The 22,468-nt window shown below is 52.5% G+C and overlaps 1 protein-coding gene across 1 annotated transcript; it reads left to right on the top strand.

Moving 5' to 3' along the window:
- Positions 1–2,483: 2,483 nt before the first annotated feature.
- LOC144488322 (carbonic anhydrase 14-like) lies at positions 2,484–22,468 on the top strand. The gene is made up of 9 exons (XM_078206369.1): positions 2,484–2,574; positions 4,454–4,531; positions 7,037–7,057; positions 8,742–8,921; positions 11,438–11,580; positions 14,371–14,466; positions 16,772–16,838; positions 20,187–20,344; positions 22,427–22,468. Exons 1-9 carry the CDS (start codon positions 2,484–2,486, stop codon positions 22,466–22,468), a joined length of 876 nt encoding a protein of 291 aa, XP_078062495.1.

The following is a 22,468-nucleotide window of genomic DNA, read 5'->3' as shown; positions in this document are numbered from 1 at the left end:
AGGAGGTTACAGAGATAGGGAGGAGGGTGTAGGGGCTGGAGGAGGTTACAGAGATAGGGAGGGGGTGTTGGGGCTGGAGGGGGTTACAGAGATAGGGAGGGGGGTGTAGGGGCTGGAGGAGGTTACAGAGATAGGGAGGGGGGTGGAGGGGCTGGAGGAGGTTACAGAGATAGGGAGGGGTTGTAGGGGGCTTGAGGGGGTTACAGGGATAGGGAGTGGGGTGGAGGGGCTGGAGGAGGTTACAGAGATAGGGAGGGGGTGTAGGGGCTGGAGGAGGTTACAGAGATAGGGAGGGGGTGTAGGGGCTGGAGGAGGTTACAGAGATAGGGAGGGGGTGTTGGGGCTGGAGGGGGTTACAGAGATAGGGAGGGGGGTGTAGGGGCTGGAGGAGGTTATAGAGATAGGGAGGGGGTGTAGGGGGCGGGAGGAGGTTACAGAGATAGGGAGGGGGTGTTGGGGCTGGAGGGGGTTACAGAGATAGGGAGGGGGGTGTAGGGGCTGGAGGAGGTTATAGAGATAGGGAGGGGGTGTAGGGGGCGGGAGGAGGTTACAGAGATAGGGAGGGGGGTGGAGGGGCTGGAGGAGGTTACAGAGATAGGGAGGGGGTGTAGGGGCTGGAGGAGGTTACAGAGATAGGGAGGGGGTGTAGGGGCTGGAGGGGGTTACAGAGATAGGGAGGGGGTGTAGGGGCTGGAGGAGGTTACAGAGATAGGGAGGGGGTGTAGGGGCTGGAGGAGGTTACAGAGATAGGGAGGGGGTGTAGGGGCTGGAGGAGGTTACGGAGATAGGGAGGGGGTGTAGGGGCTGGAGGAGGTTACAGAGATAGGGAGGGGGTGTAGGGGCTGGAGGAGGTTACCGAGATAGGGAGGGGGTGAGGAGGCACGAGACACTTTGAGGCGAACGTGCCACCTCGTGAATGTTTAAGAGCATTAAGGGGATAAGGAAAATCCGCTTTATGTTAGAAAATGTTAAAATCTCTGAAGTATTTTAATCTCCAGACACCGTGAATTTTGACCCTTTCCCAACTGTGTGACTTTCCACAGATAAAACCGTAATTTTCACCTACTCCCCGCCTCAGCACTGACCCTCCCACAGTGCGGTGCTCCCTCAGCACCGACCCTCCCACAGTGCGGCGCTCCCTCAGCACTGACCCTCCCACAGTGCGGTGCTCCCTCAGCACCGACCCTCCCACAGTGCGGCGCTCCCTCAGCACTGACCCTCCCACAGTGCGGCGCTCCCTCAGCACTGACCCTCCCACAGTGCGGCGCTCCCTCAGCACTGACCCTCCCACAGTGCGGCGCTCCCTCAGCACCGACCTTCCCACAGTGCAGCGCTCCCTCAGCACTGACCCTCCCACAGTGCGGCACTCCCTCAGCACTGACCCTCCCACAGTGCGGCGCTCCCTCAGCACTGACCCTCCCACAGTGCGGCACTCCCTCAGCACCGACCCTCCCACAGTGCGGCGCTCCCTCAGCACTGACCCTCCCACAGTGCGGCGCTCCCTCAGCACTGACCCTCCCACAGTGCGGCGCTCCCTCAGCACTGACCCTCCCACAGTGCGATGCTCCCTCAGCACTGACCCTCCCACAGTGCGGCTCTCCCTCAGCACTGACCCTCCCACAGTGCGGCGCTCCCTCAGCACCGACCCTCCCACAGTGCGACGCTCCCTCAGCACCGACCCTCCCACAGTGCGGCGCTCCCTCAGCACTACCCTCCCACAGTGCGGCGCTCCCTCAGCACTGACCCTCCCACAGTGTGGCGCCTCCTCAGCACCGACCCTCCCACAGTGCGGCTCTCCCTCAGCACTGACCCTCCCACAGTGCGGCGCTCCCTCAGCACTGACCCTCCCACAGTGCGGCGCTCCCTCAGCACCGACCCTCCCACAGTGCGGCACTCCCTCAGCACCGACCCTCCCACAGTGCGGAGCTCCCTCAGCACTGACCCTCCCACAGTGCGGCGCTCCCTCAGCACTGGGACCGACATCTCGAATTCTGCGCGCAGTTCTCCAGAGTTGCCCCCGCTCCCCATCCAAGACAAGAGTCGAGGAACGCTCCCCGAGTCAGGTTAGTGCTGAGGGAGCCTCCAGTGACTCTCACCTCAGTCCAATCTTAACGGTGGAAAGCTCGGAGGCTACGCGTGGGTTGACTTGACATGGTGGGAATTCCCCTTCTGGGCTTGATGCCGTGAATACAGAAATGACCTGGCATCGACAAAGGCAGGGGCAACTGGCACGGGGGTGTGGGTGTGGGGTAGGTGGGGGAGTGGGTTTGACAAGGTGGGGGAAGCACGCAGCAAGGTCCACCTTAACAGAGCCATTCCACCTTAAGATGCCAGGGATGGATTAAGGAACGGGGCCAGCCTTGGTCGGAGTGTTTGGAATGCGAGACGGAGGGGGGTGTGGAGACGGCAGTATTCACACGGCCACCTGTGATCAGAGCCGGACGCCTGACTCTCTCTCTCTCTCTCTCTCTGCAGGTACAGCGATGAAGATGTTGGCAGCAGGCAGAGTCTTGGCTCTCGGTGGGGTGTTTCTACTACTTTGGGGTGCCGGGCAGTCGGACCAAGGGACGGGCGGTAAGTCGAGTCTCCCACCGCCACTTCCACAGACCCATCCGCGAGCTAGACAAACATTCACCCTGCTCGCCACGCCGGACAATGCCTAACCCTAATCCAAACCCTAACCCTAACCCTAACCCAAAGCCTAACACTAACCCAAACCGTAATGCAAACGCTAACCCTAACCCGAAGCCTAACCCCCCCCCCCCCCCCGACTTCCACAGACCCATCCGCGAGCTGGACAAGCATTCACCCTGCTCGCCACGCCGACCAATGCCTAATCCAAACCCAAACCCTAACCCAAACCGTAACGCTAACCCTAACCCTAAGCCTAACACTAACCTTAACACTAACCCTAAACATAACGCTAACGCTAACTCTTACCCTAACCCTAACCTTGACCCCAACCCTGACCCGAATGCCTCATCCTAATCCGAATTCTAACCATAATGTTAAACCTAACTCTAAACCCAACACTAACTCTAACTCTAACCGTAACTCTAACCCTAACCCAACCTTAACCCTAACCCTAACCCATAACCCTAACCGTAACTCTAACCCTAACCGTAACTCTAACCCTAACCCAACCTTAACCCTAACCCATAACCCTAACCGTAACTCTAACCCTAACCCAACCTTAACCCTAACCCATAATCCTAACCCTAACCCATAACCCTAACCGTAACTCTAACCCCAACCCTAACCCTAACTCGAACCCCATACTATGCTTAACACTAACCCTAAACCTAATCCTAACCCTAATTCTAACCCTCGCCCTAATACCTGATGCCTAACCCTCACCAAAACTGACCCTAATCCTAAACCTAACCCTTACCTTAAACTTAACCCTAACCCTGACCCTGACCCTAACCCTAACCGTCTGCCAGTCAGTTGTTCCTCCGATCTCTCTCTTTTTGCTGGGGACTAGTGGACACTTCTGCCCGGCGGCTGTTGGGGGGCCGGGGGGGGGGGGGGGGGGGGGGCGGGGGAGTGGTATCAACGATTATTCAACTGTGGGAGGCATCACTCCACCCGAAAGATGCGGGCACGAGCTTCCGATTCCCCAATCTCTTCCCGTGCTAAGGCAGAATTTTGTAACTCCTGTTTTTTGCTAAGACACCCCATGAAGGAGCTGCGCTCCGAAAGCTCGAGATTCCAAATAAACCTGTTGGACTTTAACCTGGGTGTTGTGAGACTTCTTACTGTTGTTTTAACGCCTCTTTGGCAAGGCGAAGAAGTTTCCTTTTCTTTGCTCGGTTGCGTGTAGTGACGGCTTTCAACTCAACTGACGCTAGCTAATCGCTCCCGGAACGGGTCGTCAGTCCGTCACCCCAGGAGGGGGAGCTTATAGCTCGGGGGGGTGAGGAGGGGGGCCTTCTGGCTCAGAGATAGGGACGCTAACTCCCCCACCCACTGCGCACACCCGCCCCCCCCTCCCCCAGGGTGTACGATTAGAGGTGACATTCCTTTTCCCATCACCACCTCCTCCCTCCCCAACTCCCACCCTACTGCGTCTCCCCCACGCACCCACCACCCCCCCAGGTTGACCATCTCCTCCAAACTCCCCCACACTGTGGGGTGGAGATTAACTGTGGGCCGCAATGTGTCCCCCCCTCTCCCCTCCATTACAGAACAATCGCTGCAATCCCAATCCTGCTGCCTTTCCCGTAATTCCAGGTCGAGAGGTGGGGATGTGTTTTGGTGTCGAGGGTTTTTTGGGAGAGGATAAGGAAGCTTTGTCTGTCGGGCTGCGGGGATTTCTGGACTAACCTTGATGACAGCGATGCCTTTAATATCTCCGCCAGGCGAGACAGCGAGGCACGGGGCCTGTTCCCTTCGCCCCGCTCCTGCCAGGCGCTAATCCGGTGAATGCTTGTTGCTCTGTGGTTGTTCGCAGTCATCTCATTATCCTGTCCCTTCCCAAAGCCTCCTCAGCTTCCCAAATCTGACAGCTTCCAGCCACGGGCTCCTGTGGGTAACTCTGTGTGTGTGTCTGTCTGTCTGTCTGTGTGTCTCTCTTTCTCTGTCTCTCTCTCTCTCTGTCTCTCTCTCTGTCTCTCTCCCTGTCTCTCTGTCTCTGTCTCTCTCTCTTTCTATCTCTCTCTCTCTCTGTCTCTCCCTCTCTCTCTGTCTCTCCCTCTCTCTCTGTCTCTCTCTCTCTCTCTGTCTCTCTCTCTCTCTCTCTCTGTCTCTCTCTCTTTGTCTTTCTCTGTCTCCCTCTCTCTACCTCTGTCTTCCTCTCTCTCCCGCTCTCTCTGTCTCTCTCTCTCTCTTTCTGTCTCTCTCTCTCTGTCTCTCTCTGTCAGTCTCTCTCTCTCTCTCCCTCTCTCTTTCTTTCTCTCTCTCTCCCTCTGTCTTTCTCCCACTCTGTCTGTCTCTCTCTCTCTGTCTCTCTCTCTCTCTCTGTGTCTCTCTCTCTCTGTCTCTCTCTCTCTCTCTGTCTCTCTCTCTTTGTCTTTCTCTGTCTCCCTCTCTCTACCTCTGTCTTCCTCTCTCTCCCGCTCTCTCTCTTTCTGTCTCTCTCTCTCTGTCTCTCTCTCTCTGTCTCTCTCTCTCTCTCTGTGTCTCTCTCTCTCTGTCTCTCTTTCTGTCTCTCTCTCTCTGTCTCTCTCCCCCACCCCTTCCCCCCCTCTCCCCACCCCCCTCCCCCACCCCCTCCCCCCTCTCCCCCCCACCCCTCCCCCCCCACCCCTCTCTCCCTGCCCCCCCTCCCCCACCCCCTCCCCCCTCTCTCCCAACCTCCCTCCCCACCCCCTCTCTCCCCCACCCCCTCCCCCCTCTCCCCACCCCCCTCCCCCACCCCCTCTCTCCCCCACCCCTCCCCCCTCTCTCCCCACCCCCCTCCCCCACCCCCTCCCCCCTCTCTCCCAACCCCCCTCCCCCACCCCCTCTCTCCTCCACCCCCTCTCCCCTCTCTCCCCCACCCCCTCCCCCCTCTCTCCCCACCCCCCCTCCCAATATCGTACCCAATATTGCGCCTTCCCTCCGCCAACACCTGTGACTGTAACACTACATTCTGCACCCTCTCCTTTCCTTCTCCCCTCTGTACTCTATGAACGGTATGCTTTGTCTGTGTAGCGCGCAAGAAACAATACCTTTCACTGTACCTCTACCATCTAGAAGGACAAGGGAAGGGCAGCAGACACATGGGGAACAGCACCACCTGCAAGTTCCCCCTCCGAGCCACTCGCCATCCGGACTGGGAAATACATTTGATTTGATTTATTATTGTCACATGTATTGGGATACAGTGAAAAGTATTGTTTCTTGCGCCCTATACAGACAAAGCATACCGTTCATAGAGAAGGAAAGGAGAGGGTGCAGAATGTAGCGTTACAGTCATAGCTAGGGTGTAGAGAAAGATCAACTTAATGCGAGGTCGGTCCATTCAAAAGTCTGACAGCAGCAGGGAAGAAGCTGATCTTGAGTCGGTCGGTGCGTGACCTCAGACTTTTGTATCTTTTTCCTGACGGAAGAAGGTGGAAGAGAGAATGTCCGGGGTGCGTGGGGGTCCTTGATTATGCTGGCTGCTTTTCCCGAGGCAGCGGGAAGTGTAGACAGAGTCAATGGATGGGAGGCTGGTTTGCGTGATGGGACTGGGCTACATTCACGACCCTTTGTAGTTCCTTGCGGTCTTGGGCAGAGCAGGAGCCCAGACCGAGCTGTGATACATCTGGAAAGGATGCTTTCTATGGCGCATCTGTAAAAGTTGGTGAGAGTTGTAGCGGACATGCCAAATTTCCTTAGTCTTCTGAGAAAGTAGAGGCGTTGGTGGGGCTTTCTTAACTATAGTGTCGGCATGGGGGGGACCAGGACAGGATGTTGGTGATCTGGACACCTAAAAACTTGAACCTCTCGACCCTTTCCACTTCATCCCCGTTGATGTAGACAGGGGCATGTTCTCCTTTACGCTTCCTGAAGGCGATGACAATCTCCTTCGTTTTGTTGACATTGAGGGAGAGATTATTGTTGCTGCACCAGTTCACCAGATTCTCGATCTCATTCCTGTACTCTGTCTCTTCATTGTTTGAGATCCGACCCACTGACGGTGGTGTCGTCAGCAAACTTGAAAATCAAAGAGTTCCCCTCATCTTTGATTGGAACATCTTAGATTTATTTGTTCAGGGTTATACGTTATTGTGGTTGTTTTGTATTTGTTAGTAATTGATAAAAGTTCTTGCTAATTTAAGGTAAAGCTCGGCACAACATCGTGGGCCGAAGGGCCTGTTCTGTGCTGTACTGTTCTATGTTCTAAGTTCTAATTTTCTTACTGTACATGTTAACTATATTCTTAAATAAACGTTGTTTGGTAAAAGCTCCCTAGTGGGTCATTGGAATCATACCTGAAGTAAGTCTCATGCTATATCCCAGCCAAATTCAAACTTCTGATCCAGGTGGGCTTCATGAAACACTGTGGAGTTACTGATCTGAACCATAGCACATTCAATCAGTTTATTATATCCTTTTTTTTCCTGCACAGGTTCTCACTGGACTTATGAAGGTAAGCTCTTTCCCAAAAGGGATTTTAATCATTTACTCCAATTCCATTATGTTATCCTTCCTCCAAACACCCCCCTGTCCCCCCGACCTGAGAGGGAATTGAATAGTCCATCTTGCATTGTATCACCATCCATTTACTGTCAATCGGGCTTTACTCTGTATCTAACCCCGTGCTGTACCTGCCTGGGAGTGTTTGATGGGGACAGTGTAGATGGAGCTTTACTCTGTATCTAACCCCGTGCTGTACCTGTCCTGGGAGTGTTTGATGGGGGACAGTGTAGAGGGAGCTTTACTCTGTATCTAACCCCGTGCTGTACCTGTCCTGGGAGTGTTTGATGGGGGACAGTGTAGAGGGAGCTTTACTCTGTATCTAACCCCGTGCTGTACCTGTCCTGGGAGTGTTTGATGGGGGATAGTGTAGAGGGAGCTTTACTCTGTATCTAACCCCGTGCTGTACCTGTCCTGGGAGTGTTTGATGGGGGACAGTGTAGAGGGAGCTTTACTCTGTATCTAACCCCGTGCTGTACCTGTCCCGGGAGTGTTTGATGGGGGACAGTGTAGAGGGAGCTTTACTCTGTATCTAACCCCGTGCTGTACCTGTCCTGGGAGTGTTTGATGGGGGACAGTGTAGAGGGAGCTTTACTCTGTATCTAACCCCGTGCTGTACCTGTCCTGGGAGTGTTTGATGGGGGACAGTGTAGAGGGAGCTTTACTCTGTATCTAACCCCGTGCTGTACCTGTCCTGGGAGTGTTTGATGGGGGCCAGTGTAGAGGGAGCTTTACTCTGTATCTAACCCCGTGCTGTACCTGCCCTGGGAGTGTTTGATGGGGGAACAGTGTAGAGGGAGCTTTACTCTGTATCTAACCCCGTGCTGTACCTGTCCTGGGAGTGTTTGACGGGGGACAGTGTAGAGGGACTTTTACTTTGTATCTAACCCCGTGCTGTACCTGTCCTGGGAGTGTTTGATGGGGACAGTGTAGAGGGAACTTTACTCTGTATCTAACCCCGTGATGTACCTGTCCTGGGAGTGTTTGATAGGAGACGGTGTAGAGGAAGCTTTACTTTGTATCTAAACCCGTGCTGTACCAGATCTGAGATAGAGGGTATAGGGTTGGAGGAGGTTACAGAGATAGGGAGGGAGTGTAGGGTTTGGGGGGGGGGGTTACAGAGATAGGAAGGGGGTGCAGGGGCTGGAGGAGGTTACAGAGATGGGGGAGTGTAGGGGCTGGAGTAGTTTATAGATGTAGGGAGGGAGTACAGGGGCTAGTAGAGTTTACAGAGAAAGGAAGGGGGTGTGGGGACTGGAGGAGGTTACAGAGATAGGAAGGGTGTGTAGGGGCTGGAGAAGGTTACAGAGATAGGGAGGGGGTGTAGGGGCTGGAGGTGGTTACAGAGATAGGGAGGGGGTATAGGGGCTGGAGGTGGTTACAGAGATAGGGAGGGGGTGTAGGGTTGGAGGAGGTTACGGAGATAGGGAGTGGGGTGCAGGGACTGGAGGAGGTTACAGAGATAGGGAAGGGGTGTAGGGACTGGAGGAGGTTACAGAGATTGGGAGGGGTTGTAGGGCTGGAGGAGGTTACAGAGATAGGGAGGGAGGTGTCGGGACTGGAGGAGGTTACAGAGATGGGGAGGGGGTTGTAGGGGTTACGCACCCTTGTCGAATTCCTGTCTCTACTCAATCCAGGCGCCCAGGGTCCGGAGTTCTGGAAAAAGGATTATCCGCACTGTGGCCAAGAGTCCCAGTCGCCAATCAACATCGACACTGAGGTCGTGACCTTTGCCCCCTCCCTCAAAGACATCCAATTGGCCGGATACAGGAAACCCAACATCTCCTCCTTCAGTCTCTCCAATAATGGCCACACGGGTAAGCGTCGCCTCGGGGCAGCATTCCGAATTCCAGATCCCCTTTCCCACTTCGTATTCCCACTGGGAAGAGCCACGCCAAACTGGGATGAAGTTTATTTATTAGTGTCACAAGTCGGCTTACATTAACACTGCAATAAAGTTACTGTGAAAATCCCCTCGTCGCCACACTCCGGCGCCTGTTCGGGGAACACTAAGGGACAATTTAGCACGGCCAATCCACCTAACCCGCACATCTTTGGACACTAAGGAACAATTTAGCACGGCCAATCCACCTAACCCGCACATCTTTGGACACTAAGGGACAATTTAGCATGGCCAATCCACCTAACCCGCACATCTTTGGACACTAAGGAACAATTTAGCATGGCCAATCCACCTAACCCGCACATCTTTGGACACTAAGGGGCAATTTAGCTTGGCCAATTCACCTAACCTACACATCTTTGGACATTAAGGGGCAATTTAGCATGGCCAATCCACCTAACCTGCACATCTTTGGACACTAAGGGACAATTTAGCACGGCCAATCCACCTAACCCGCACATCTTTGGACACTAAGGAACAATTTAGCATGGCCAATCCACCTAACCCGCACATCTTTGGACACTAAGGGACAATTTAGCAAGGCCAATCCACCTAACCCGCACATCTTTGGACACTAAGGAACAATTTAGCATGGCCAATTCACCTAACCTACACATCTTTGGACATTAAGGGGCAATTTAGCATGGCCAATCCACCTAACCTGCACATCTTTGGACACCAAGGGACAATTTAGCATAGCCAATTCACCTAACCTACACATCTTTGGACACTAAGGGACAATTTAGCACGGCCAATCCACCTAACCCGCACATCTTTGGACACTAAGGAACAATTTAGCATGGCCAATCCACCTAACCCGCACATCTTTGGACACTAAGGGACAATTTAGCACGGCCAATCCACCTAACCCGCACATCTTTGGACACTAAGGAACAATTTAGCATGGCCAATCCACCTAACCCGCACATCTTTGGACACTAAGGGGCAATTTAGCTTGGCCAATTCACCTAACCTACACATCTTTGGACATTAAGGGGCAATTTAGCATGGCCAATCCACCTAACCTGCACATCTTTGGACACCAAGGGACAATTTAGCATAGCCAATTCACCTAACCTACACATCTTTGGACATTAAGGGGCAATTTAGCATGGCCAATCCACCTAACCTGCACATCTTTGGACACCAAGGGACAATTTAGCATAGCCAATCCACCTAACCTGCACATCTTTGGACACCAAGGGACAATTTAGCATGGCCAATCCACCTAACCTGTACATCTTTGGACACTAAGGAACAATTTAGCATGGCCAATCCACCTAACCCGCACATCTTTGGACACTAAGGGGCAATTTAGCATGGCCAATCCACCTAACGTGCACATCTTTGGACACTAAGGGACAATTTAGCACGGCCAATCCACCTAACCCGCACATCTTTGGACACTAAGGGGCAATTTAGCTTGGCCAATTCACCTAACCTACACATCTTTGGACATTAAGGGGCAATTTAGCATGGCCAATCCCCCTAACCTGCACATCTTTGGATATGGGGGGGAAGGGGTGGGATCAGGATATTGAATTCGATGATCAGCCATGATCAAAATGAATGGCGGAGCAAGCTGGAAGGGCTGAATGGCCTCCTCCTGCTGCTAGTTTCTAAATTTCTAGTGATGATCCCACTGGGTGATTGTCTCCCCGATACGAGGTGATGGGTGTCCAGAACTTTAATTTTTTTTTGATTTGATTTATTATTGTCCCATGTATTGGGATACAGTGAAAAGTACTGTTTCTTGCGCGCTATACAGACAAAGCATACCGTTCATAGAGAAGGAAAGGAGAGGGTGCAGAATGTAGTGTTACAGTAACAGCTAGGGTGTAGAGAAAGATCAACTCAATGTGAGGTCGGTCCATTCAAAATTCTGACGGCAGCAGGGAAGAAGCTGTTCTTGAGTCGGTCGGTACGTGACCTCAGACTTTTGTATCTTTTTCCCGACGGAAGAAGGTGGAAGAGAGAATGTCCGGGGTGCGTGAGGGGTCCTTGATTATGCTGGCTGCTTTTCCCGAGGCAGCGGGAAGTGTAGACAGAGTCAATGGATGGGAGGCTGGTTTGCGTGATGGATTGGGCTACATTCACGACCTTTTGTAGATCCTTGCGGTCTTGGGCAGAGCAGGAGCCCAGACCAAGCTGTGATACAACCAGAAAGAATGCTTTCTATGGTGCATCTGTAAAAGTTGGTGAGAGTTGTAGCGGACATGCCAAATTTCCTTCGTCTTCTGAGAAAGTAGAGGTGTTGGTGAGCTTTCTTAACTATAGTGTCGGCGCGGGGGGACCAGGACAGGTTGTTGGTGATCTGGACACCTAAAAACTTGAACTTGCTGATGTGTGGAGGGGGAGTGAGGTGTGATATGTGTAAATCTACGTTCCTCTGACGCCAACGTGACGAAGCTGTTCTCTCCTCCCCAACAGTGCAGTTGGATTTACCTTCCTCCATGTGCATCGCCAGTCTCTCCTCGCGATACTCGGCCGCGCAACTGCACTTCCACTGGGGAAACGACACAGCGAGAACAGGATCGGAGCATCGCGTGAACGGGATGGGGGCGCCGGCAGAGGTAGGATGCACAGCGAGGTGGTGGGGGGGAGGGGCAGAAGGGGGCAACATTGGCTCACTTTCACCATCTTAATATCGCCCATCGCTTCCCCCCTGGTTGAGGTCACCCTCCTGCTGGAACCCTGGTCCCTGACTCCGACCCCTCGTCTCCGCATCCCAATCTTCCGAGGCCAATCTTCCATGTTACACCCATCGGAAACCTCAACTTGTCCGACCGGCTGGTGACGCACCCCCCCCCCTCCCCCTCCCCCTCCCCGTGGCTGGACCCGTGCTGCTTCCAGCTGACCCTTCACCCCTGTGCCCTCTGACCTGCACTCTTTTCCATCTCGGCAGGAAGTCCGCTTTGTCCGTGTTTGAGACAGAGATGGGTAGGTTCTTGATGGGTAAAGGGGGGGGGGGGGGGGTCGAAGGTTACGGGGTCAAAGACGGGAGAATGGGTTTGAGAAACATATCAGTCATGGCGGAGCAGACTCGATGGGCCGAATGGCCTAATTCTGCTCCTATACCTGATGGACATTCCCATCCTCAAGCTCATTCCCTCTGTGGGCTCCCCCTCCCTATTTCTGTAACCTCCTCCAGCCCCTACACTCCCTTCCTATCTCTATAACCTCCTCTAGCCCCTACACCCCCTCCCTATCTCTATAACCTCCTCTAGCCCCTACACCCCCTCCCTATCTCTGTAACCTCCTCCAGTCCCTACACCCCCTCCTTATCTCAGTAACCTCCTCCAGCCCCTACACCCACTCCGTATCTCTGTAACTCCTCCAGCCCCGACACCACCTCCCCTATCTCTGTAACCTTCTCCAGCCCCTACAGCCCCTCTCTATCTCTGTAACCTCCTCCAGCCACTACACCCCCTCCCTATCTCGGTAACCTCCTCCAGCCCCTACACCTCCCTCCCTATCCCTATAACCCCCACCAACCCCAACACCCCCTCCCTATCTCCGTAACCTTCTCCAGTCCCTACACCCCTCCCTATCTCTGAACCTCCTCCAGCTCCTCCATCCCCTCCCTATCTCTGTAACCTCCTCCAGCCCCTACACCCCCTCTCTATCTCTGTAACCTTCTCCAACCCCTACATCCCGCTCCCTATCTTTGTAACCTCCTCCAGTCCCTACACCCCCTCCCTATCTTTGTACCTCCTCCAGCCCCTACATCCCCCTCCCTATCTCTGTAACCTCCTCCAGCCCCTACACCCCCTCCCTATCTCTGTAAGCCCCTCCAGCCCCTACACTCCCTCCCTATCTCTGTAACCTCCTCCAGCCCCCTACACCCCCCTCCCTATCTCTGTAACCTCCTCCAGCCCCTACACCCCCTCCCTATCTCTGTAACCTCCTCCAGCCCCTACACCCTCTCCCTATCTGTGTAAGCCCCTCCAGCTCCTACACACACCTCCCTATCTCTGTAACCTCCTCCATCCCCTACAATTGGCCAGTGGCTGGAGTCTGAGTAAGGTGGGGATCTGAGAAAGTCAAAGGCGCTATATAAATGCAAGTATCTGTTGAGGCAAAATTAACCAGCATTCCCCCTCCCCCGCCGAACTCAGTCAGGGTGCCACCCTTGACCTTGGTGACCCTGGGCTAGACAGGTTGCCCATCCTGATACCCAAGGTCCCTCTGTGCAGCCACCGGGGTCAGACTTGGTTGTGATGCCCCCCTTGGTCGAATATCCAGATGTGCCAGGAACATCTCCCCCCCCTCCCACCAAATGGGAGACGCTGCCCATGACGTGGGGCCCACTCTGGTGCGGGCAAAGAACAAAGAAAATTACAGCACAGGAACAGGCCCTTCGGCCCTCCAAGCCTGCACCGACCATGCTGCCCGACTGAACTAAAACCCCCTACCCTCCCGGGGACCATATCCCTCCATTCCCACCCTATTCATGTATTTGTCCAGACGCCCCTTAAAGGTCACTACCGCATCCACTTCCACTACCTCCCCCGGCAGCGAGTTCCAGGCACCCACCACCCTCTGTGTAAAAAATCTGCCTCGTGCATCTCCTTTAAACCTTGCCCCTCGCCCCTTAAACCTGTGCCCCCCCGAGTAATTGGCTCTTCCACCCTGGGAAAAAGCTTCATAGAATCATCGAACCCCTACTGTGCAGAAGGAGGCCATTCGGCCCATCGAGTCTGCACCGACCACAATCCCACCCGCGCCCTATTCCCGTAACCCCACATATTTACCCCGCTAATCCCCCTGACACTAGGGTCAATTTAGCATGGCCAATCCACCTAACCCACACATCTTTGGACTGTGGGAGGAAACCAGAGCACCCGGAGGAAAACCACGCAGACATGAGGACAATCTGACTATCCACTCTGTCCATGCCTCTCATAATCTTGTAGACTTCTATCAGGTCTCCCCTCAACCTCCGTCGTTCCAGTGAGAACAAACCAAGTTTCTCCAACCTCTCCTCATAGCTAATGCCCTCCATACCAGGCAACATCCTTTTCTGTACCCTCTCCAAAGCCTCCACATCCTTCTGGTAGTGTGGCGACCAGAATTGAATACTATATTCTAAGTGCGGCCTAACTAAGGTTCTATAAAGCATCATGACTTGCCAATTTTTAAACTCAATGCCCTGGCCGATGAAGGCAAGCATGCCGTATGCCTTCTTGACTACCTTCTACCCACCTGCGTTGCCACTTTCAGTGACCTGTGTACCTGTACACCCAGATCCCTCTGCCTATCAATACTCTTAAGGGTTCTGCCATTTACTGTATATTTCCCATCTGTACTAGACCTTCCAAAATGGGGCTCCGTGTGTTAACAGCTGGATTGGTATCTTCCAGATGCATGTTGTCCACTACAACTCTGAGAAGTACCCAAACGCAAAGGAGGCCATGAGGGAGGAGGACGGACTGGTGGTTCTGGGAATTCTTCTGGAGGTGAGACGTTCTAGGGGAAGTCTTGATCCGGCTCCTGTCCAACCTCTTGTTGACGGGGATTCTCTGCGATGCGTTGACATCTTTGGCTCTGTCTAGCACGGAAATTTCCGGCCAATCGTCGGTCGCAGCGGTTGTTACGAAGTGGGGGAGGGGGGGGGGGGGGGGTGATCCCCTTTCTAACACACAACCACTCAAGGAGGACTACCTCCCTTCATAACCTGTTAAAGTGCGTGTGGGAAGGGATAATATCTGTGATTAAGCAACTTGGAGTGCTAAATTAAAATAACTATCTGAAACTCGCTCTGAAAAGCAACAACTAACACTATTTATCTCACTAACAGTGGACAGGTTAACTAAACTATTAACAAACCTAATAATTTGATTAGATTTGATTTATTACTGTCACATGTATTGGGATACAGTGAAAAGTATTGTTTCTTGCGCGCTATACAGACAAAACAAAGAACAAAGAAAATTTACAGCCCTCCAAGCCTGCACCGACCATGCTGCCCGTCTGAACTAAAACCCTCTACCCTTCCGGGGACCATATCCCTCTATTCCCATCCTATTCATGTATTTGTCCAGACGCCCCTTAAAACTCACTACCATATCCGCTTCCACTACCTCCCCCGGCAACGAGTTCCAGGCACCCACCACCCTCTGTGTAAAAAATCTGCCTCGTACATCTCCTTTAAACCTTGCCCCTCGCACCTTAAACCTGTGCCCCCGAGTAATTGACTCTTCCACCCTGGGAAAAAGCTTCTGACTATCCACTCTGTCCATGCCCCTCATAACCTCGGAGACTTCTATCAGGTCTCCCCTCAACCTCCGTCGTTCCAGTGAGAACAAACCAAGTTTCTCCAACCTCTCCTCACAGCTAATGCCCTCCATACCAGGCAACATCCTGGTAAATCTTTTCTGTACCCTCTCCAAAGCCTCCACATCCTTCTGGTAGTGTGGCGACCAGAATTGAACACTATATTCCAAGTGCGGCCTAACTAAGTTCTATAAAGCTGCAACATGACTTGCCAATTTTTAAAACATACCCTTCATGTAGAAGGAAATGGGAGAGTGCAGAATGTAGTGTTACAGTCATAGCTAGGGTGTAGAGAAAGATCAACTTAATGTGAGGTAGGTCCATTCAAAAGTCTGACAGCAGCAGGGAAGAAGCTGTTCTTGAGTCGGTCGGTACGTGACTCAGACTTTTGTATCTTTTTCCCGATGGAAGAAGGTGGAAGAGAGAATGTCCGGGGTGCGTGGGGATCCTTGATTATGCCGGCTGCTTTTCCTGAGGCAGCGCGAAGTGTAGAAGGAGTCAATGGATGGGAGGCTGGTTTGTCTGATGGATTGGGCGATATTCACAACCTTTTGTAGCTTCTCAATTATGCTAGCTGCTTTTCCCGAGGCAGTGGGAAGTGTAGACAGAGTCAATGGATGGGAGGCTGGTTTGCGTGATGGATTGGGCTACATTCACGACCTTTTGTAGTTCCTTGTGGTCTTGGGCAGAGCAGGAGCCATACCAAGCTGTGATACAACCAGGGACAATTTAGCATGGCCAATCCACCTAATCTGCACATCTTTGGACACTAAGGGACAATTTACCATGGCCAATCCACCTAACCTGCACATCTTTGGATACTAAGGTGCAATTTAGCATGGCCAATCCCCCTAACCCGCACATCTTTGGACGCTAAGGGACAATTTAGCACGGCCAATCCCCCTAATCTGCACATCTTTCGGACTGTGGGAGGAAACCGGAGCACCTGGAGGAAACCCACGCAGACACGGGGAGAACGTGCAGACTCCACACAGACAGTGACCCGAGGCCGGAATTGAGACTGTGTCCCTGGTGCCGTGAGGCAGCAGTGCTAACCCACTGTGCCACCGTGCCGCCCTGCATTTTATAGCAAACAGAAAACAGAATCTATTCACCGAGAAAACAGCAGGCAGAGTATATTTATTGAGCGAGTGGCGATCTGTTTTTACAGCAAGGAGCAAACAGGTGTTTATTTACTGAGCTAAAAGCAGACAAGAGTTTATTTGACAGCGTAAGCAGGAATTTATTAACTGAGCAAACACAGTATCCTGTAAATATCCAGAAAAGATGTGGGATAGTTACGTGATACAAAATCTGTCACAGTCACTTACAGGAATCGCCGGGAGTGAATCATTGGAGTGTTACCCAGTCATTTCAGTTGGAACTTGTGACTTCACAATTCGCGGTCTTTCGGGAAAATAATAAACTGCATTGAAAAACTGTGAAATATTGGAGATTAATACACGGAATTTTAAAAATTCCATACAGGTCGGGGATAAAAATAATCCAGCTTACGAGAATATCTTAAGTCACCTGGAATCTGTCGCATTCGCAGGTAAGGCTTTGGTGGGAAAGAATCACAGAGTCCCTACAGTGCAGAAGGAGGCCATTTGGCCCATCGAGCCCGCACCGACCACAATCCCATCCTATCCCCGTAACCCCATGTATTTGCCCAGCTAATCCCCCTGACACAAAAGGGCATGGCCAATCCACCTAACCCAAGTGCAGAAAAGATTTACTAGGATGCTACTGGGACTTGAGTTACAAGGAGAGGCTGGATAGACTGGGACATTTTTCTCTGGAGCGTAGGAGGCTGAGGAGTGACCTTATAGAGGTCTAAAAAATAATGAGGGGCACAGATCAGCTAGATAGTCAATATCTTTTCCCAAAGGTAGGGGAGTCTAAAACTAGAGGGTCCAGGTTTAAGGGGAGAGATACAAAAGGGTTCAGAGGGGCAATTTTTTCACGCAGAGGGTGGTGAGTGTCTGGAACGAGCTGCCAGAGGCAGTAGTAGAGGCGGGAACAATTTTGTCTTTTAAAAAGCATTTAGACAGTTACATGGGTAAGATGGGTATAGAGGGATATGGGCCAAACGCGGGCAATTGGGACTAGCCTCGGGGTTTGAAAAAAAGAGTGGCATGGACAAGTTGGGCCGAAGGGCCTGTTTCCATGCTTTAAACCTCTATGACTATAACCCGCACATCTTTGGACACTAAGGGGGAATTTAGCATGGCTAATCCACCTAACCTACAAATCTTTGGACACCAAAGGATAATTTAGCATGGCCAATCCACCTAACCTGCACATTTTTGGACACTAAAGGATAATTTAGCATGGCCAATCCACCTAACCCGCACATCTTTGGACACTAAGGGACAATTTAGTATGGCTAATCCACTTAACCTACCTTCTGAATCGTAGAATCATAGAAACCCTACAGTGCAGAAAGAGGCCATTTGGCCCATCGGGTCTGCACCGACCACAATCCCACCCAGGCCCTACCCCATATTCCTACATATTTACCCGCTAATCCCTCTATCCTACACATCTTAGGACACTAAGGGGCAATTTTAGCCTGGCCAATCAACCTAACCCGCACATCTTTGGACTGAATGATCTGGACAGGTTGGGTGAGTGGACAAATCGATGGCGGATGCAGTATAATTTGGATAGATGTGAGGTTATTCATTTTGGAAGCAAAAACAAGAAGGCAGATTACTACCTGAGTGGCTGTAAATTGGGAGAGGGGAGTGCGCAGAGGAACCTGGGTGTCCTTGTACACCAGTCGCTGAAGGTAAGCGTGCAGGTGCAGCAGGCGGTAAAGAAGGCATATGGTATGTTGGCCTTCATTGCGAGTGGTTTCGAGTACAGGAACAGGGATGTGTTGTTGTAATTATACAGGGCCTTGGTGAGGCCACACCTGGAATATTGTGTGCAGTTTTGGTCTCCTTGCCTGAGGAAGGATGTTCTTGCTCTCGAAGGAGTGCACTGTATTGGGACACAGTGAAAAGTATTGTTTCTTGCGCACTATACAGATAAAGCATACTGTTCAGTGGCGTGCCGCAGGGATCGGTACTCGGGCCGCAACTGTTTACCATTTATATAGATGATCTGGAGGAGGGGACGGAGTGTAGGGTAACGAAGTTTGCAGACGACACAAAGATAAGTGGAAAAGTGAATCGTGTGGAGGACGGAGAAGATCTGCAGAGAGATTTGGACAGGCTGAGTGAGTGGGCGAGGATATGGCAAATGGAGTATAACGTTGAGAAATGCGAGGTTATACACTTTGGAGGAAATAATAACAAATGGGATTACTATCTCAATGGAAACAAATTAAAACATGCTACCGTGCAAAGGGACCTGGGGGTCCTTGTGCATGAGACGCAAAAGCCCAGTCTGCAGGTACAACAGGTGATCAAGAAGGCAAATGGGATGTTGGCCTATATTGCGAGGGGGATAGAATATAAAAGCAGGGATGTCTTGATGCACCTGTACAGGGCATTGGTGAGGCCGCAGCTGGAATACTGTGTGCAGTATTGGTCCCCTTATATGAGGAAGGATATATTGGCATTGGAGGGAGTGCAGAGAAGGTTCACCAGGTTGATACCGGAGATGAGGGGTTTGGATTATGAGGAGAGGCTGAGGAGATTGGGTTTGTACTCGTTGGAGTTTAGAAGGATGAGGGGGGATCTTATGGAGACTTATAAGATAATGCGGGGGCTGGATAGGGTGGAGGCGGAGAGATTCTTTCCACTTAGTAAGGAAGTTAAAACTAGAGGACACAGCCTCAAAATAAAGGGGGGTCGGTTTAAGACAGAGTTGAGGAGGAACTTCTTCTCCCAGAGGGTGGTGAATCTCTGGAATTCTCTGCCCACTGAGGTGGTGGAGGCTACCTCGCTGAATATGTTTAAAGCGCGGATGGATGGATTCCTGATCGGTAAGGGAATTAAGGGTTATGGGGATCAGGCGGGTAAGTGGTACTGATCCACGTCAGATCAGCCATGATCTTATTGAATGGCGGGGCAGGCTCGAGGGGCTAGATGGCCTACTCCTGCTCCTATTTCTTATGTTCTTATGTTCATAGAGAAGGAAAGGAGAGAGTGCAGAATGTAGTGTTACAGTCACAGCTAGGGTGTAGAGAAAGATCAACTTAATGCGAGGTAGGTCCATTCAAAAGTCTAATGGCAGCAGGGAAGAAGCTGTTCTTGAGTCGGTTGGTACGTGACCTCAGACTTTTGTACCTTTTTCCCGACGGAAGAAGGTGGAAGAGAGAATGTCCGGGGTGCGTTGGGTCATTAATAATGCTGGCTGCTTTTCCCGAGGTAGCGGGAAGTGTAGATGGAGTCAATGGATGGGAGGCTGGTTTGCGTGATGGATTGGGCTACATTCACAATCCTTTTGTAGTTCCTTGCGGTCTTGGGCAGAGCAGGAGCCCAGACCAAGCTGTGATACATCCGGAAAGGATGCTTTCGATGGGGCATCTGTAAAAGTTGGTGAGAGTCGTAGCTGACATGCCAAATTTCCTTAGTCTTCTGAGAAAGTAGAGGCGTTGGTGGGGCTTTCTTAACTATAGTGTCGGCGTGGGGGGGACCAGGACAGGTTGTTGGTGATCTGGACACCTAAAAACTTGAAGCTTTCGACCATTTCCACTTCGTCCCCGTTGATGTAGACAGGGGCATGTTCTCCTTTACGCTTCCTGAAGTTGATGACAATCCCCTTCGTTTTGTTGACATTGAGGGAGAGATTATTGTTGCCGCACCAGTTCACCAGATTCTCTATCTCATTCCTGTACTCTGTCTCGTCATTGTTTGAGATCCGACCCACCACTAAAGTGGAGATGGAGGGGAATTGGCCACACGGTCACAGTTGTATAAGGAGTTCTTCCTTGTTGTTCCATTTCCAGGTCAACAGGTCACGATTCCCTCCTTCGATGTCCAGTCGCTGTTGCCCACGGAGCTGGGTAAATACTTCACCTACAGTGGCTCACTGACCACCCCACCCTGCTACCAGAGTGTCCACTGGATCATCTTTCACCAGCGGGTCAGACTTTCCCTCTCCCAGGTAGGTTGTGGATCTCCGGGTCGCGTCTCTGCCTCTGAAAGCGAAAGGTGACAGTGCGCGTCTTCGATCGGGGGACTTTGGAAGTTCTCGGAGTGTGCCACTCAAAGAATCAGAGATTCCCCACAGTGCAGCAGGAGGCCATTCAGCCCACTGGGTCTGTCCTGACCACAATCCTACCCTAGGACTGAGTTGAGGAGGAACTTCTTCACCCAAAGGGTTGTGAATGTGTGGAATTCCCTGCCCAGTTGAGGCTACCTCGTTGAATGTTTTTAAGGCAAGGATAGATAGATTTTTGAACGGTAAAGGAATTAAGGGGAGCGGGCGGGTAAGTGGAGCTGAGTCCACGAAAAGATCAGCCATGATCTTATTGAATGGCGGAGCAGGCTCGAGGGACCAGATGGTCCACTCCTGCTCCTAGTTCTTATGTTCTAACCCCAAAACCCCACATATTTACCCTGCTAATCCCCTGACACTAGGGTCAATTTAGCATGGCTAATCCATCTAACCTACACATCTTTGGACACTAAGGGGCAATTTAGCATGACCAATCCACCTAACCTGCACATCTTTGGACACTGAGGGGCAATTTAGCATGACCAATCCCCCTAACCCGCACATCTTTGGACACTAAGGGGCAATTTAGCACGGCCAATCCACCTAACCCGCATATCTTTGGACACTAAGGGGCAATTTACCATGGCCAATTCACCTAACCCGCACATCTTTGGCCACTAACGGGCAATTTAACATGGCAATCCACGTAGCCCACACATCTTTGGACACTACGGGACAATTTAGCATGGCCAATCCACCTAACCTGCACATCTTTGGACAATAAAGGGCAATTTAGCATGGCCAATCCACCTAACCTACACATCTTTGGACAATAAGGGGCAATTTAGCATGGCCAATCCATCTAACCTACACATCTTTGGACAATAAGGGGCAATTTAGCATGGCCAATCCACCTAACCTGCACGTCTTTGGACACTAAGGGGCAATTTAGCATGGCCAATCCACTAACCCGCACATTTTTGGACTGTGGGAGGAAACCGGAGCACCCAGAGGAAACCCACGCAGACACGGGGAGAACGTGCAGACTCTGCACAGAAAGTGACCCCGAGCCGGGAATCGAAACCGGGTCCCTGGTGCTGTGAGGCAACAGTGTGAACCAGTCTGCCACCGTGCCGTCCCAGAGAGGCAGGTCTTTATTCCCTGCAATGAAATGCGCTGGGAAAAGCCAAGGTTACGGAAGGAGGTGTAGAATTCAAGTCTTTAGCCCCGCCCCAGCATCCGAACATTAACCACCTTGTCTTCAGCTTACAGCATTGCAGACCAAGCTGTTTGGCAGTGCGGATGGGACAGCTCCCACACAACCCCTCATCAACAACTTTCGGGATCCTCAACCCCTCAACGACAGAGGGATCAAAGCCTCCTTCTCCCTGGGTGAGTTCCTGCACTGTGGGAGGGTCAGTGCTGAGGGAGCGCCGCACTGTGGGAGGGTCAGTGCTGAGGGAGCACCGCAATGTGGGAGGGTCAGTGCTGAGGGAGCGCCGCACTGTGGGGGGGATCGGTGCTGAGGGAGCGCCGCACTGTGGGAAGGTCAGTGCTGAGAGAGCGCCGCACTGTGGGGGGGATCGGTGCTGAGGGAGCGCCACACTGTGGGAAGATCAGTGCTGAGGGAGCGCCGCACTGTGGGAGGGTCAGTGCTGAGGGAGCGCCGCACTGTGGGAGGGTCAGTGCTGAGGGAGCGCCGCACTGTGGGGGGGTCGGTGCTGAGGGAGCGCCGCACTGTGGGAGGGTCGGTGCTGAGGGAGCGCCGCACTGTGGGAGGGTCGGTGCTGAGGGAGCGCCGCACTGTGGGAGGGTCGGTGCTGAGGGAGCGCCGCACTGTGGGAGGGTCAGTGCTGAGGGAGCGCCGCACTGTGGGAGGGTCGGTGCTGAGGGAGCGCCGCACTGTGGGAGGGTCGGTGCTGAGGGAGCGCCGCACTGTGGGAGGGTCGGTGGGGTTTGCTGAGAGGGTGAAAGAGAATGCAAGTCCTCATGCTTTCGGGCTTTTGATGTTTCTCTTTGCTCCCCTAGGTTGGGCCATTAATTTCAGCAAAGCTATGCAAGCATTGCTGA

The sequence above is a fragment of the Mustelus asterias genome, unplaced genomic scaffold (genome assembly GCF_964213995.1).
Source record: "Mustelus asterias unplaced genomic scaffold, sMusAst1.hap1.1 HAP1_SCAFFOLD_1464, whole genome shotgun sequence".
Lineage (NCBI taxonomy): Eukaryota > Metazoa > Chordata > Chondrichthyes > Carcharhiniformes > Triakidae > Mustelus > Mustelus asterias.
Note: the sequence above shows the minus strand (reverse complement) of the source record. Positions and strands in the feature narration are given on the sequence as shown.

Excerpts from the sequence above, each read along its gene's own strand:
- LOC144488322 (XM_078206369.1), top strand. The coding sequence starts at position 2,484 with ATGAAGATGTTGGCAGCAGGCAGAGTCTTGGCTCTCGGTGGGGTGTTT. Across the intron at positions 4,532-7,036 it reads CCAGCCACGGGCTCCTGTGG|GTTCTCACTGGACTTATGAA; the intron begins GTAACTCTGTGT and ends TTTCCTGCACAG. Across the intron at positions 11,581-14,370 it reads GGATGGGGGCGCCGGCAGAG|ATGCATGTTGTCCACTACAA; the intron begins GTAGGATGCACA and ends GGTATCTTCCAG.